This window comes from Pan troglodytes, chromosome 15, assembly GCF_028858775.2.
Source record: "Pan troglodytes isolate AG18354 chromosome 15, NHGRI_mPanTro3-v2.0_pri, whole genome shotgun sequence".
Classification (NCBI taxonomy): Eukaryota; Metazoa; Chordata; class Mammalia; order Primates; family Hominidae; genus Pan; species Pan troglodytes.
Genome location: NC_072413.2, coordinates 89716727 through 89733635, shown reverse-complemented (window position 1 = coordinate 89733635; position 16909 = coordinate 89716727). Strand labels below are relative to the sequence as shown.

At 36.5% G+C, this 16909-nt stretch overlaps 1 protein-coding gene across 2 annotated transcripts in view; it reads left to right on the top strand.

The window, feature by feature from the left end:
* Positions 1-339: 339 nt before the first annotated feature.
* CATSPERB (cation channel sperm associated auxiliary subunit beta) overlaps positions 340-16909 on the top strand; it is a 150239-nt gene continuing 133669 nt past the window's right edge. Inside the window, exons 1-5 of one of the 2 annotated variants that reach the window (XM_016926611.4) lie at positions 340-541; positions 2988-3066; positions 7298-7386; positions 9280-9420; positions 12987-13047. In XM_016926611.4, coding sequence (XP_016782100.1) covers positions 2988-3066; positions 7298-7386; positions 9280-9420; positions 12987-13047 — 370 coding nt within the window. In that variant the 5' untranslated portion in view covers positions 340-541. The remainder of the gene's footprint in view (positions 542-2987; positions 3067-7297; positions 7387-9279; positions 9421-12986; positions 13048-16909) is intronic. The other variant, XM_054665794.2, reaches the window with a different exon arrangement.

The window sequence follows — 16909 nt, the reverse complement described above, 5'->3', positions numbered from 1 at the left end:
GTCTTGTTTACCTGTCAATAAGGCCTTCTCTATTTTTTTAAGTCCCAGTCTTCCTTAAAGACCCAGTTATGAAGCTCCTCCCCTTTGAGAGATTGCCTCCTTTTAAACCTTATTATATGCAGTTAGCATGAGCTTTTAGCATTTATGTTTTTCCCCAGGCATTCAATGATCGTATGATCATTGAAGTGTTTTATAGATAATCATATGTAGGTTTCTGATCCTTCCTAGATGAATGCTATATTAAAGATGGAAGGTTTGGAGAACCTCCACCTCTCATCGGTTTTTAAAGAAAATGGTCTGTGGTGCTCTGAAAGAGGCAGTTAGTTGGAAATTCCAACTGCCAGTCCTTTAGATTTTCTAAGCATGCTTCTGTACTTGGTAGCTGCTGATTGGCTGTTACCAAAGGTGACTAGAGTGCTAAGCCAGCCAACAGGGAAAACTCGGCTCCTGACTTTGGGTCTTTCTTCTCAGTCTATATGGAAGAAAACTTAGAAAAAATATAAAAAAGAAAAACACAACTAGTTGCGCATCTCCTAAAGAGGTAATTACAGTAAAAAATATTAAAATAAGGACCCTGCTGGAGTATGAATTTATAATGTGATCACTATTCCATAATAATGGAGTAACTATAAATGAACCAACTGGGGGAGGAGATAGCTTCCTTCAATGGGGCAATTCCCAATGTTTATTTAGTGCCAGAGAAGAGAAAATGCCCAGATACATGACTTGTATCCAGTAATTATGTAAAACTTATAATAATTACAAAGAAATGATAACTGGGGGTAATTTAACTGCTAAGTAGGTCAGTAGGGGAGTGTGATGAGGAAAAAGAAGTTGCTGCAGTGTATGGAGATATGGAATTCAGAGGTAATACTTGTCAAGTGCTTATTCTGTATAGAATATGTTAGATGTTTTAAGGTATTTTTCATTTAATTCTCACAACAACACTGTGAAGTGCCTGTTATCCCCATTTTACTGAATAGAATATGAACTCCAAGAAGTTAAATAGCTTGCTAAAAATCAAATATTTCGATGGACAGACTTCATCTTAGGCTAAAGTCTATGTTTTTACTCTAACCATGAGCCGAAAGTTGAAAGAAGATAGTATCAAATAAGGAAAAGTTGTAATATTGAAGGGAAAATAAGAAGAATGAGACTGGAACTATGCCCCAAAGAATTAAAGAAACCAGTAGGTAGCAGAAATTCTTGAGCTTGCAGGATGGCAGATAAGAAAGCTTGCAGAACAAGCTCGCTGACATTAAAACCAGAATTTCCACCACGTGCTTCATACTAACTCTCTCGAGTTTGCACAGGTGACCCATGAAGAGGCATAAAGATTCTAATAATGGTGTTGTGTCATTTAATTTGAATGTTTAGCAAAGTGATATAAGATTTTTCTGGTAAAGGGACTATTTTCAGAGTTTAACTGTGATAATGTCTCCACTTAATGTTAAATTCGTTCTTACACCAAAAATATACTTGAGCATTGCACCATGCCGACAGAATTTTAATCTACCATTTGTTTCCTCTTACCTTGTGAAAACAAGTTGTTTTCTCAGATGATTTTTAAAAATGCACTAAAAACCTTCAGTTCTCCCCTGTTAATGTGATAAGAATGAATTCAAAAAAATCAAACTGTTTGAGCTTTCTATTGTCAATTAAATGTATTTAATAAGCAAGTCAGTTTTGATGAAGGAAAAACACCAATTACATTTAATTTACTCAGCAGTTGTCAGCAACTGCACAAAGTTCTGAGATTTTATTTCACTTAGAGTTGGAAAATTAGTATGTTCCTGTTTTCTTGGATGCTGGCAAAAGACACAAGACTCCTAGGTCAGAGACGAAGGACTTTATTACTAATAGCAAAAGCAGTAGCCAGAGTGTCCACAGGTTGCTCACTCCAGTACCCCCTGTCCCCCAAGTTCCTTAGAGGTGAAATTCATCATGGATGCTGTGTTAGTTTTCTAGGGCTGCCATAACAAAGGGCCATACACTGGGTGGCTTAAACAACAGAAATTTGTTTTCTCACAGTTCTGGAGGCTAGAAATCTGAGATCAAGGTGTCTGTAGGGTTAATTCCTTCTGAGGGCCTTGAGGAAGGAACTGTTCATGCGTCTCTCCTGAGTTTATAGGTGGCTGTCTTCTTCCTGTGTCTTCCCTTCATCTTCCCTCTGAATGTCTTCCCTCTGTGTCTTCACTTTACCCTCCCTATGTCCAAATTTCCTCTTCTCTGAGGACACCAGTCCTATTGGATGAGGGCCCACCCTAATGACTTCATTTTCACTTCATCACCTCTTTAAAAATCCTATCTCCAACTATGATTGCCTTCTGAGGTAAGGGTGGTTAGGACTTCAACTTCAGAATTTTGAGGGTAGAAAATTGAGCCCATAATGGATGCTTATACACATAGTGGAGTGCATTACAGGAGAGGTACAGTGAGATTAGGCAATTCACCATGGAAACAAGCCTGCTGTTGTCCGGGGTGCCTTACCTCATCCCTCAAGGCTGGTGGCTACAAAACACAAGCCTGAGATGAACACCATCCAGGGCCTTGCATTCTTGGCACACTCAACGAGAATGTGCAGGGAAACTCAGGACCATGTGAATTGTCTTCCCCAAAAGCAACGTCATCAAAATATTAGATTAAGTTACAGCTGTATCATCCTCAGAGTCTTCATCAATTCAGGCTCTGTTTTACATAGCTGTGTAACTGATCTCACCTCTCTAAAAGTTACCTACTGAAGGAAAACCTGAGCCACATCTCTTTTTCTAGTTTGTAATAATTATACCTATAAGTTTACCTTTAATACCAAGTAGGGAGTAAATTTAGAGTTTAGGCAACTGTTGTGTTGTCTGCTTTTGTCACACAGTGTGAAATATTAAGAATATTGAGATTATTTCTTTACTACTTTGTAGTTGTTTATAGCAAAAGGAATTCAAAAATATGTTCAGAAATTGAGTGAAAATAATTCTTATTTATTCCAACAGATGGAATCGCCACTTATATATGTTTCAGTTTTGCTTTTGAACGTATTTGAATTTTCATCAGGAATAGTATATAATAAAGGTAAGTTTCAGACCGTCTTACTCTCTATTTCCTTCTCAGGAGTTCTTATTTGTGTCTCTTCCTTATTTACAGTAAAAAATTTTTCTTTTAGTATGTCTTCTTTATCTTATCTTCCAATTGTTTCCCAATATTGTCAATTATACTCTGGTCTAGAGGCTTCTAATATCCCGAGTACCTGGGATTACAGGTGCCCACCACCACGCCTGGCTAATTTTTGTATTTTTAGTAGAGATGGGGTTTCACCCATCTTGGCCAGGCTGGTCTTGAACTCCTGACCTCGTGATTCACCTGCCTCGGCCTCCCAAAGTGCTGAGATTACAGGCATGAGCCACCACACCTGGCCGATGGCATGAGATTTTATCACACTACTCAGAACAGTGCACAATGTAAAACTTATAAATTGCTTATTTCTGAAAGTTTCCACTTTATGTTTTTAGACTATGGTTGGCTACAGGTAACTGAAACTGTGGAAAGTGAGATCACAGAAAAAGGGGGACTGTTGTGGTTGTATAACTGTGAATAGGGCAATGAATGAATTTCATAAATGGCATTTTTTTCTGTACGTTTGTCCCACAGAGGATTTTTATTATAGTCAGAGCAGGCATTCCATTGGTGGTTACACTTGTGTGGTTTCCCTTTATATCATGATTCTTGTTGAAGAAGTCACATGCTGTTGAAAGTATAACTTCTCTGGCACATCTTTCCTTTAGAAGCTTGCGAAAGAGTAATTTTCTGTGTTTTATTATTATAACAGAATCTAGCAAACTCTACAATCTGAGAATTTCTAGGCAAAGTGGTCCGTGGAGGGAAAGTTAGAAAAGTTGGAAATTGTTTCTCTGTCTCTCCTCACAGTATCTCTGCCTCTGTTTTTACCACCCAAGCCCAGAAGATCCTGTTGATATGAGTACATAATTCACAAAATGATACCAAAGTGCAGAGGACAAATCAATTAGTTGCAATGAGACAAGTGTTAGAAAAAACTCTTTGGCCAGGTGCAGTGGCTCACACCTGTAATCCCAGCACTTTGGGAGGCTGAGGCAGGAGGATACCTTGAGCCCAGGAGTTGGAGACCAGCCTGGGCAACATGGCAAAACCTCTTCTCTATAAAAAATACAAAATTTAGCCAGGTGTGATGGTGTTCACCTGCAGTCCCAGCTACTCAGGAGGCTGAGGTGGGAGGATCACTTGAGCCCCAGGAGGCAGAAGTTGCAGTGAGCCAAGATCACTCCACTACACTCCAGCCTGGGTGACAGAGCAACACCCTATATCAAACAAACAAAAACAATTTCTATTTGAACTGGATCTTAAAATGTATTAAAATTTGAGGCAGAAAATGAAGTAGAGAGAAGCCCATGCATTTCAGAGGTGATGGACAAGGTTGTCTGCAGGGGAGACTGAAAAAATGGGCTTAACTATTGAAAGAGTGTCTAGCGGGATAAAGAGAGGATGTCCCTTAGAGAAACAACTCGGTTCCAGTCTGGCCCACCGTTGTTAGTTATATGATGTTTGAGCTTGATTTCCTCTTCTTTAAAGAAGAGACAGTAATATATGTGGCACAAGGTATTGTGGGAATTTCATAAAATAACATCTAAATCCAGCTCAACCCATTTGAGCTTTAATGGCTCAGAGTATGTTATTCAAAGGAGTTAGTTTCCTTCTGTTTAGTGTCTCACCATTTAAGGAGTTTAATTCATGAGGTAAGGGTGTGTCAGTGAAGATTTTTAAACAGAGAAGTGATTTGGACTTCACAATCAAATTATAGCTTTAAAAAATGGGTCTGATAGCATTGTCAAGTATGGGCAAAGTGACTGTATAAGTTGAAAGTACTTTGAAAACTGTTTAACATTATAACCTCCAGATATATTTGTATATTTTGCATATTTGTGATATTTGTAAAGATATGTTTACTTATAGAATTTCAAGAATAGCACTGAAATCATTACATTATACAAACAGAATGAGTAACGTTCAATTATAAATTAAATTTATTTTTGCCTCCTATTTAAATCCAATCTTTGGCATGGTTCTTCCTCTGTCACTGGATGAATATTTGGGCCAGAACCAAGATTTTTTTGGTTACAATTGGATGATTCACACAGTTCTCCTAGAACAATAAACTCTGGGGAATAGGAGGGACAGGAGAAATGGATCAGGGAGGGCACTGTGCTCACTACCTGGGAGACAGATTCATTTGTACTCCAAAACTTAGCATACAAAATATACTTTTGTAACAAACCTGCACATGTTCCCCTTGAGCCAAAAATCAGTTCTCTGAGCATTTGAAATTTTAAAACACTTTTGCATTGTAATTGTTGTAATTAAAATATCCAAGCCCATGTACAAGTCAAATTTAACTCTTATTTTATAATTGAAGCTTCTTCCCTGTTTCCTGTCTGGGCCTGTGCTGGTGGGAAGCCTATAGGTGAGGAAGAAAGGCTAAGGTCAACTTTTCCTTCTCTCCACTTAGTGTTTAGATTCCTTTTCATTGTCTCATCAACTTTAGGTTTTGACCCTTCCTGCTCCAGCGTTGTAGAAAGGGAGGGAGAAGTGGGAGGGAAAGCACAGTTCTGCCCTAGCTGGTTCTGAGGGGACCATCTGACATTTGCACTTTCAAGTTCCAGCAGATGTGTAAAGCTGACCCTTGATCTCTGGGCACTTGAATGAGTCCTTCATAGCCCCTTCCCCTCCCTCACATTACCGGGAGTCTCTCATCTACAGTTCTTCTAACAAAGGCAAAAACTTCTTCATTCCCACTGGTCACTTATTTCTTTGTCTATGCCTTCAAATTCTTTTTGCTGAGAGCCATTTGCCGCTCAGAGAGACCTTTGAGGACAGGAACCTAGATGACCCTAAGCTAGTTATTTTTCACCAGTGACCTATATCTGGACCACAGGAAGCATTCATCCATCTTTTGCCCCAGTAAATTTTGGTTGTGCAGGACTCTTAATGAAACGGGAGAGTTCCCCGGCCCCTCTTGCAGGAGATACAGAGGTGTGGCTGTTCTGGCACTTGAACCCCTTACGGGATGGGGAGCATGCAGATGGGCAGGTGCAGGAGCCGGACGAGCACGCCTGGGCTCTGGCTCCATGGCAGCATCCACGGGTGGGAGCCTGTGACTCCTGAAGCCCAAGTGGGTGTGTGTTACAGTGCACCCTCTTAGCCTTGCTGTCCACGGACGGTTTAAGTGTTTACCAGCTCAGTGCCTTCTTGGTACCCAGGTTCTTGTCCCGCATCCAGGAATAATCAGTTTGCACATGGACTTGAAGGATGAATGCAGGGGTTTTACTGAATGGCCTGAGGTGGCTCTCAGCAGGACAGATGGCGAGTTAGAAGGGGGATGGTGTGGGAAGATGATCTTCCCCTGGATTTTGGCCTCTCCGACCATCCCCAGCGGAGCTCCTCTTGGCATTTAGATGCTCCTTCTCTTCTCTCTGCTGTTCTTTTGCTCTTCTGTTCATATCCTTGCTTACCTACTAGTCAGCTCTGAGGCCTGGGGTCTGGGGTTTATATGGGTATAGGATAGGGGCCATGGTGGGCCAAAAGGCAACTTCTGGGCACGAAAACAGAAACGCCTGTTTTCATTAGGGCTGTGGGTTTCCAGGCTTGAGGATGGGACCTTTGCCTCTTCTACCCAGTATTTCTGTCTCCTGTCTGTATCATTAACATACCCATCTCTTTCTCAACAAACCATATCCTGTTCTCTCCACCAAATCATCTCTTGCCTTCTAGATTTTCTAAGCAGGAGTCTGAGTTTGCGCCCCAAACTGCAGGGATACATGTTACTTTTTTTAGTGTGCCCAACAGACCCTCTTGCCTTAGACACAAGGTAAGTAAGTAGAAGGGGTCGGTCTCCTAACATCTTCATTCAGTACCTCTCTATCAAAACACAAATTCTCTCTGCAGTTGCCGATTCTGGATCCTTCTATACCCTCAAGGTGAGGCATTGAAGTGTCAAGAACTGGTTTTTGTCTACCTCTAAAAATTTTGTGTCATGGTCTAGCATGAGTTATATTAGTGCTTCAGCCAAACCTTCCATTTTTAAACATGCCTTATAGCATATGTGTAAAAAGAAAAACAAGGTGGAAAATTTGAATTTTACCTAAAGTGAATTTAAAATGTGCAATTATAATTCTTATTCCTTAAAAATATTTTGTCAGTTTTAGAAACATAGTACTTTTTATGGACAGTCTTCTATCAGTGATCTAATATATGTATTTTTTTAATTATTTAGATGATACAGAGAAACGCTTTGCATGTTCTAACAAAGGGTTCCCTCAAGAGAATGAAATAATCAAGTTGTATCTTTTCTTAGAAAACTTGGTAAGGTCCACTAATAGCATGTGTTATAACCCTTCACGTTCCTTTAAAGTCCATGTGTAAAACCAATAGCATTGTATTCTTTCCAAATACCCTCTACTATGTTCAGTCTTGGGGAGGGAAAATTCTATATAAATAATAATTTTTTCTGTCTTTGCTAGTGTATGTCTACTTGGAGCAGGTAAAATACTTCACTTAGCCATAGAGCATCCTGGGTGTTTTTGCTTCTATTCTTTCTTTTTTAAAATGATGCCTCCTCCCTCCCCTTTTTAGTGGAGTTGATTTGTCCTTTTGAAGTCTGACAGATGTAGCCTATTAGAGAAGGAAAGCTACCTCACATGACCTTGAAAATCTGTCTTGCCTTTGTATAACAAGTACCACATTGAAGTTGTCATTTTGGGTAAGGAATGATATGATCCTTTGATTCAAATAATGGGAGACTTTTTAAAAACACACACAACGGGGTAAAATAAAGCATGCTATCAAGATCATGCAGCAAATACTAACAAAAATATACATTAATAAAAAATGCACAGATTGTCTAAAAATCTATGATAAATATATATAATAAAAACAAAGAAAAAGACTCCATGAGAACAAATGCATTTATTCCTAAGCCTGCTTTGACTTAGGCCACAATTCCCTCTTGATATGCTTAAATATATATTTAAGCTTTGTATATACAACTATTGAGAAGTGTATGCTCTCTGAGCCAAAAATGCATTTCTGATTTGTTGTTATATGTTATAGAAAAAGAATGGGCTTTGGAAGAAGACGGACTTACAGAGCTGGGGTCCAGTCTTGGTTCTGCCATTTATGGTCTGTGTGTACTGGGGCAGGTTACCTAAACTCTCTAACCCTCAGTTCTTCTTCTAAAAAGGGAATTATAACCTACTTTTCGGATAGTTGTAGTATAGTAGTTCTAGCAGCAGTAGTATTAGAAGTGATAGCTAACATTTATAAAGTGTTTATGTGTATCAGGCATTTTTAAAAAATGTTTAATGTTCATTATGACATTTAATCTATATATTTAATCTTCTGTGAGGAAAGTATTATTGTTTTTTATTCACTAATAACCCTGTGAAAAATTGTACTGCCTTCCCAAACTCCTGCACTCTCAACCTCCCTTCTCTGCCTCGTTCTTATAATGTATTCTATATTTATTTCATTTTTTCTATCTTTTCCTTCATTCTCTACCAATCCATCCACCAATCTCTCCATCCAGTTTGTCTACTTGCCAATCTCCATTAGAATGTTAATTCCACAGGGGCAGAGAGTTCTGTCTGTTTTATTCACATCTACATTCCTAGCACCATTCATAGGAAGGGCTCAGTAGATATTTTTGGAATGAATGTATTTCCCCATTTTTTAGATCAGGGAAACTAAAACTCAGATAGGGAACTTGCCCAAAGCGATCTTAAGTACTAGGAGAATTAATTGAAATAAAGCTCTTGGTGTCTGTCTCATGTTAGTTTTCAGGAAAATCCACCATTTCTGATGGCTACATTTTCATATGCCTTCTCAAAACTAGGAAATATCCAGTAAAAATGCAGTAAAATGGGCTTTGCTTTATATAGTTGCTTCCTTTTTTATTTAGACACAAAATAACAATTTTAATAAAATTGGAATTTCTATTTGTGATAACATATTGCTTTGAGTCTATGTTTACTACATGTAATAATAATGACCATTTCTATGATAGAAAAGATTATTATTAAGATGAAACCTTTATGATGCTAGCATAATAGGTTACTGAGTTCTGAAAGTATACTTGTATAAATATATATATTTTTTCCTAACTAGAGACTTGAATTACTAATCACTTTTAGATTAACTAACTTGTGTGTCTGCATCAAGTGGTTATTAGTTGTTTTTTTTTCTTGCTCTTTCCTAAAGAAAATCCAGTGTTTCTTCCAAACTGAAAATGAAATTGCATCAAAAGCAATGCTAAGTGTGTTCACATCAGGAGGACTTGCTCCCAGCTTGGGAATCATGAATAGTACATATAATGGCATCTTCCACTTTAATTTAACGTTGGTAATTACATTTTATCTTACTCTGTGATATGTTATTAACAAGAAGCATACTCTTCCTTATAGGATGTATTTTTTTAAAAATAGGTAGCTGAGTAATATTACATCTATGTATGTTTTAAGCCCAATGATAGTGTTACACTTTTTGCTTTAAACAGTCATATATTTTTAAATAAATTAAAGAAGAAATACTTATTTGTACCCTTTACCTACATATTTATTATTTATACTGTCCTTCATTCTTTCCTGTAGATGTAAGTTGCCATCTGATGTCAATTTCTTTTAGCATTTCTTACAGTGCAGAACTGCTGGCAAATAATTCTCTGGGGTTTTTTCCTTCTAAAAATGTCTTTATTTCACCTCTTTTTTGGCAACAACTTTATTAAGATATAATTCCATACAGTTCACTCATTTAAAGTGTGCACTTAAATGGTTTTTAGTATATTCATAGAGTTGTGCAACCATCACTACTAATTCCAGAATACTTTAGTCACTCCAAAAGTGATGAAAGTGACAATCTATAACTATTAGCAGTCACTCCCAATCTCCCCTCCACTCCCCAGCCCTAGACAACCACTAATCTTTCTGTTTCTATAGATTTTCTAACTCTGAACATTTTATGTAAATGAAACATATATATGTAGTGTTCATGACTGTCTTCTTTCAGTTAGCATATGTTTCAGTTAGCATAATATGGTCAAATAATATCGCATTGTATAAATGCCACATTTTGCTATCCATTTATCAGTTGATGAACCTTTGGGCTATTCCCACTTTTTGGCTCTTATGAATAATGCTGCTGTGAACATTTGTGTGAAAATTTTTGTGTGGAAATATATTTTCATTTTTCTTAGCTACATGGCCAAGGATGGAATTGATGGATCATATGATAACTCCATGTTTGACCTTTTGAGGAAATGCCAGACTGTTTTCTAAAGTGGTTGTACTATTTTACATTCTCACTAGCAGCTTGTTAGAATTCCAATTTCTTTTCTTTCTTTCTTTTTTGTTTAGAGACAGGGTCTTGCTGTGTTGCCCAGGCAGGATTTGAACTCCTGGGCTAAAGTGCCCAGAAGTTCTGCCTCAGCCTCCTGAGTAGCCAGGACTACAAGTGCACACCAGCACACCTGGGTTAGGGTTCCCGTCTCTCCACATCCTTACCAAGGCTTGGTTTTATTTGTCTTTTTTTTTTTTTTTTTTTAGACAGAGTCTCGCTCTGTCACCCAGGCTGGAGTGCAGTGGTGCGATCTCGGCTCACTGCAAGCTCCGCCTCCCGGGTTCACGCCATTCTCCTGCCTCAGCCTCCAGAGTAGCTGGGACTACAGGCATCCGCCACCAAACCTGGCTAATTTTTTGTATTTTTAGTAGAGAACAGGGTTTCACCGTGTTAGCCAGGATGGTCTTGATCTCCTGACCTTGTGATCTGCCAGCCTCGGCCTCCCAAAGTGCTGGGATTACAGGCATGAGCCATCATGCCTGGCCTTTATTTATCTTTTTTAAAATAACCATCCTAGTAGGTATAAAGTGCTATCTCATTATCATTTTGATTTTAATTTCCCAAATGACTAATGATGTTGAGTATCTTTTCATGTACTTATTAGTCCCTTGAATACATTCTTTGGAGAAATATCCATTCAAATTATTTGCCCATTTTTAGTTTGGGTATTTGTCTTTTTGATTTGTAAAAGCTCTGTATAGATTCTAGATACAAGTCTCTTATCAGACATATGATTTGCAAATATTTTCTCTCATTCTATGCGTTGTCTTTTCACTTTCTTTATAGTGTCCTTTGATACACAAAAGTTTTTCTTAATGAAGTCGGCTGTATCTATTTTTTCTCTTGTTGCTTGTGCTTTTGGTGTCATGTGTAGAAAACCATTGCCTGACTCAAGGTTATGAAATTTTATCCCACATGTTTTCTTCTAGGAGGTTGATAATTTACCTTCTACATTTAGATCTTGGATCCATTTTGAGTTCATTTTTGTATTTGATGTGAGATAAGGGTCCTTACTCATTCTTTTGAATGTGGATATCCAGCCATCCTAGCATGACTTGTAGAAAAGACTATTATTCTTCTATTGAATTGTTTTGGCACTTTTGTTGAAAATAAGTTTACCATAAATGGGACAGTTTATTTCTGGATTCTCAATTTTATTGCATTGATCCACATGTCTATCTTTATGCTAATATCATATTGTCTTGATATTGTTGCTTTGTACTACAGTTTGAAATCAGGAAGCATGAATCTTCTAACTTTGTTCTTTTTCAAGATTATTTTTGCTAGTCTGAGTTACATAAAATAATATGAATTTTAGGATAAGCTTGCCAATTTCTACAAAGTAGCCATCTGGGATTCTGATAAGGACTGTATTGAATCTGTAGATACATTTGGGTAGTATTGCCATTTTACTAATATTAAGTCTTCCAATCTATGAACAGGGTGGATGTCTCTCCATTTATTTAGATCTTTAATTTCTTTCAACAATGTTTTATGTTTTCAGAGTATAAGTTTTATACTTCTTTTGTTAAATTTATTTCTAATATTTTATTCTTTTTTATGTTGTAAAGGGAATTGCTTTCTTAATATCATTTTCAGATTGTTCACTGCAAGTACATAGAAATATAATAATTGATTTTTATATGTTGATCTAGTATCCTGCAGCCTTGCTAAACTTCTTTGTAAGATCTAACAGGTTTTTAGTGGTCAACTGAAATTTTGAAGCATAGTTTTGTCAAATATAAAATTTCTGGTTGACTTCACTTTATTTCAGCATTTTGAATATTTTATGCTAATGTCATCTGACACCTTTGCTTCTGAATAAGAAGTCAGCTGTTAATTTTACGATTGTCTCCTGTATGTAATATGTTATTTTTCTCTGGATGCTTTTAAGATTTTTCTCTTTGGATTTACCCAAGTAAGGTTCCCTGGGCTTCTTGAATTTAAGTTTAGCAAATTTGGAATGTTTCCAGCCATTATTTCTTCAAAAGAAGAATTGTGCCACACGTGTCTAAGATCTTACCTGTGGTTTTGGCAGCTGAAATCGCTACTCAATTCTTTTAGCTTGCACTGCTAGTTTTTACAAACTGGTCTTCTGGGGGTGTCCTTTGCACCTTTATTGCCCAAGAATTTGGTCACAGTTTATATTTAAATCTCAGAGATTACCATTCTTGCAGTTTCCTTATTCCTGGAATTTTCCTCTTAATATCCCAAATGCTCTGTCAACCTCAAGCTCTGTCTCTGACATGTCATGAGTAAATACTTCAACTTTGTGCTACATAAGCTTGGCTGTACAGAGTTCCACTATGTGGCTATATTATACATAACTGATGAATATTTTCATTATTTCCAATGTTCAGCCATTACAGTGATGCAAAATTATTCTTGAACACATTTTATTTCACACATATGTGAGCATAATGTAGGAAAAATTCCTAACAGTGAAATTTCTAGGTAAAAGGTATATGCATTGGATGTTTTTGTTTAATTCTCTTTTAAAAATATAGCGTAGAATGTGATGTGTTGTTATTCATGTTGTAAAACATTGTTTTCTGATGTCTTCTTTATTCAAGTTCAGTGATCGGATTTTGTGGTTGGTTGATATTCCTAGAGAAAACATCACACAAAGCACAGGTAAGAGTGATCTGAATTAATTCTTTTACCTCTGGGTCTGGATTTATCAAATAAAAAGAACAAAAAGAATTTATTATCTTAAAAGTGATTTGTTATGTCATGTAAATCCCCCATGTGGTATTTGGGGCATACTTACTAAAAATTATCTGTGGTTTATCTGAATTTTAAATTTAACTGGGATACTGTATTTTACCTGACAGTCATATTATAGGTAGATTGTTTTGACATATACAACATTTATGTTATCCTTTATTTAAAATAAACTCATTTCTTAGAACTTGAAAATTGTAGTATTAATATGGGTACTAATTTATTTTACTGAAGATGAATCATTAATATGTTATAAGCTATAAATATGTGTTATTTTATTATGGAATCTATTAAGTATTTTGTGGCAGTGTAGCATCATATGCTACTGTATATACCTAGATGAAAAGAGGAGAAAAGTCAAATTCCAGGAACTGTGAGTATTGATCTAGTGAACTGACCTAGTAGATCTGTAGGCATGAGACACATTCCCAGAGGTTAAAAATGGTGGAAGATTTGTTGTTTTAATATGATAGCTGTGTTAAACAAAACCAACTTGACTTCACTTAAGGAAAAAGAAGAAATTTATTTTAGTCATGGAACCCAAAGACAAAAATGCGCCATCTTATAGGAAGGAATTAGAAATAAGAAATGGAAAACCATCAAGAACTGAGGGAATACTTTCACCCTGTTTGTCTGTCTTATCTGTATTTTCTGTAAATCTATATTTATTTTTCTTTTTTTGTAGACAGGCTTTCTAAAGTTGCCTCATTACAGTTGAATTTTATATATCTTTCTTATGGGTCAGCCCAATTCCAAATTCCCAGGACAGTATCTTCAGTTGACCCATTGTTGATCCAGCATCCACCTGTGCACCAAGCAAATATGGATTGAGAGAGTGGGATGGGGGAATCATACAGGCCAACCCCTCTTAGTGTTGGAGTAAAGGACATTCCAAACTGTGTCTTATAGAATGAAGGCAAGGCAAGGTGAGGGTAAGTTAGAGATGATGGAGAAGATTCTATAGATAAAAAAAGTGTCAAAGATAAAAGTCTGCAATAGATGCGCCAGTGCCATAACATCTGGCATAGATTGTATCACTCTCTTTACCCTTTATTCAACTTTTTTCAAATTAATTTTCTTATTGGAGCTATCTGTGATTTTTAAAGGAATTTATCTTGAAAACTGTACTTATTTTCGATGTAGCCTCTTATTAATATAATGATGGAATGTTATTCCAGAAGCTTTGCATAATATTGACATTCATTTGACCATTGAAGAAGTGAAGATCACATGTTATTTTTACTTCTACTCTTTATTTACAAACTTTAATTTTAGAAAAGCATTGATTCTAAAGTCACCCAGACAGGAACAAAGATGATATGAGAACTTAAGGATTTTAGAAAAAGACCGAATTAGCTCTTCCTCTCCTGATACAACTCCCTGGACTGAGTAAAAAGAAAAATCTTTGTGCTAGTACTGTAATAGGAGGGGATGGTTTATGTAGATAGTAATATGCTAAAAATCAGGGGAAAAATGTTCAGAGGTAAGGAGATCATATTTATTCATTCACTTTTTCCTCTTTAATCATACTTTATTTACTGCTATGGCATGAATATGAGTATTATGAGTATATGTAAAATCTTGGGAATATATTTGAGTGTATGTAAAATCTTGGGAAAAGTAGGTTAGGCAACATCAACAACAAAGGTAGTAAAATAGTCATTGTAGTGGCAGTAGAAATAGCAGGCAGCATTTATTGAATTCTTATTATATGTCAGCACTGCTCTAAACACTCTATCTATGTTATTTCATTTATTCCTAACTATGTGGTAGATACTATTACTATCTTCATTTTCAGATGATTTAACTGAGGCCTATGGAGTTGTATGGAAATTTAGAGATGACTAGGTGGTGAAAGCAGTTTGAAGTGTGAACTACATATAATTGTTGAAAGTAAACAGCCCCTCCTTGATTTACACTACATAATTTGCCCCTTTTTTTCATTTTAAAATAAGGTATAATTTGCATTCTATGAAACATCCTTTTTGGTGTCCAGTTCTATGGGTTTTGACAAATGTATACAACCGTGAGCACTGCAGTCAAGACATAGAACAGTTCCATCAGGCAATAAAATCACTCCGCCCATAATCAACCCCTCTCCATCAGCCAGTCCCTGGCAACCACTGTTCTGTTCTCTGTTCCTGTTGTTTTGTCTATTCCAGGGTCATATAAATGGAATCATAACCTATACAGCCTTTGAGTCTGGCTTCCTTCACTTAGCTAATTCATTGGAGATTTGTCTATGTTATAGTCTCTCTAGTGTTCTTGTTGGGTAGTGTTTTTTGGTGTGGATAGTTAATTTTGTTGAAGGGCATTTGGGTTTTTCTAGTTTTTGACAATTATGAATAAAGTTACTGCAAGCAATCTCATACAGGTTTTTGTGTGAACATAAATTTTTGTTGCATTTAGCTAATACCAAGTAGTAGGATTACTGTGTTGTATGGTAAGTGTAAGCTTAACTTTATAAGAAAAACTGTCAAACGATTTCCCAAAGTGGCTTTATCATTTTGCATTCTGACCACCAGGTGATCTGCATCCAGGCCAGAACTTAGTGTATGTGTGTGTGTGTGTGTGTGTATGCTTGTAAATATGTATGCATATAAGTATGTATAGACATATTTTTTAAATTTTTAGCCATTCTAAAAAAAAGTGTAGTGGCATTTAATTGTGTGGTTTTTTGTTTGTTTGTTTGTTTGTTTGGGTTTTTTTGAGACGAAATCTGCTCTGTTGCCCAGGCTGGAGTGCAGTGGCGCAATCTCAGCTCACTGCAACCTCTGCCTCCTGGGTTCAAGTGATTCTCCTGCCTCAGCCTCCTGAATAGCCAGGATTACAGATACGCACCACCAGGCCTGGCTAATTTTTTGTATTTTTAGTAGAAACAGGGTTTCGCCATGTTGAGCAGTCTGGTCTCAGGTGATCCACTGGCCTCAGCCTCCCAAAGTGCTGGGATTACAGGCGTGAGCCACCGTGCCCAGACTAATTGTGGTTTTAATTTGCATTTTTCTAACAACTAATGACATTGAGCATCTTTTTTTGTGCTTATTTGCCATTTGGCTTAGTATCTGTTCGAATGTTTTACAAGTTTATTATATATTCTGGATATGGGTGTTACCACATATGATTTGCGGATATTTTCTCCCAGTCTGGGGTTGTCTTTTCATCTCTTAAGAGTATCTCTTGAAGATCAGAGTTTTCAATTTTGCTGAAGGCTAATTTATCAGCTTTTTATTTTACGGATGGTACTTTTGATATCACAGCTAAGAAATCTTTGCCTAAGTTCACAAAGATATTCTCCTATATTTTCTTCTAGAAGTTTACACTTCTAGCTTGTGTATTTAGGTCTATGATTTATTTTGAGTTGATTTTTATAAGTTATATGGGCCAATGTTAATTTTTTGGAATACGGATACCCAATTATTCCAGTACCATTGTAAAAACTTTTTATCTCCATTGAATTGCTATTTCTGGACTGTATCCTTTCACCAATACTATACTGTCTTGATTATTTTAGCTTTATAATAGGTCTTGTAAGCAATGTTAGTCCTTCAATGTTGATCTTCTTTTTCAAAATTGTTTTGGTTATTATAGTTCTTTTGCCTTTCTATGTAAATTTTAGAATCAACTTGTTTACTTCTACAAAAATCCTGCAGTGATTTTTAATTTTGTATTGCATTGAATCTATAGATCAGTTTAGGGAAAGTCAATAATATCTTTTTTTTTTTTTTTTTTTTTTTTTTGAGATGGAGTCTCACTCTTATTGCCCAGGCTGGAG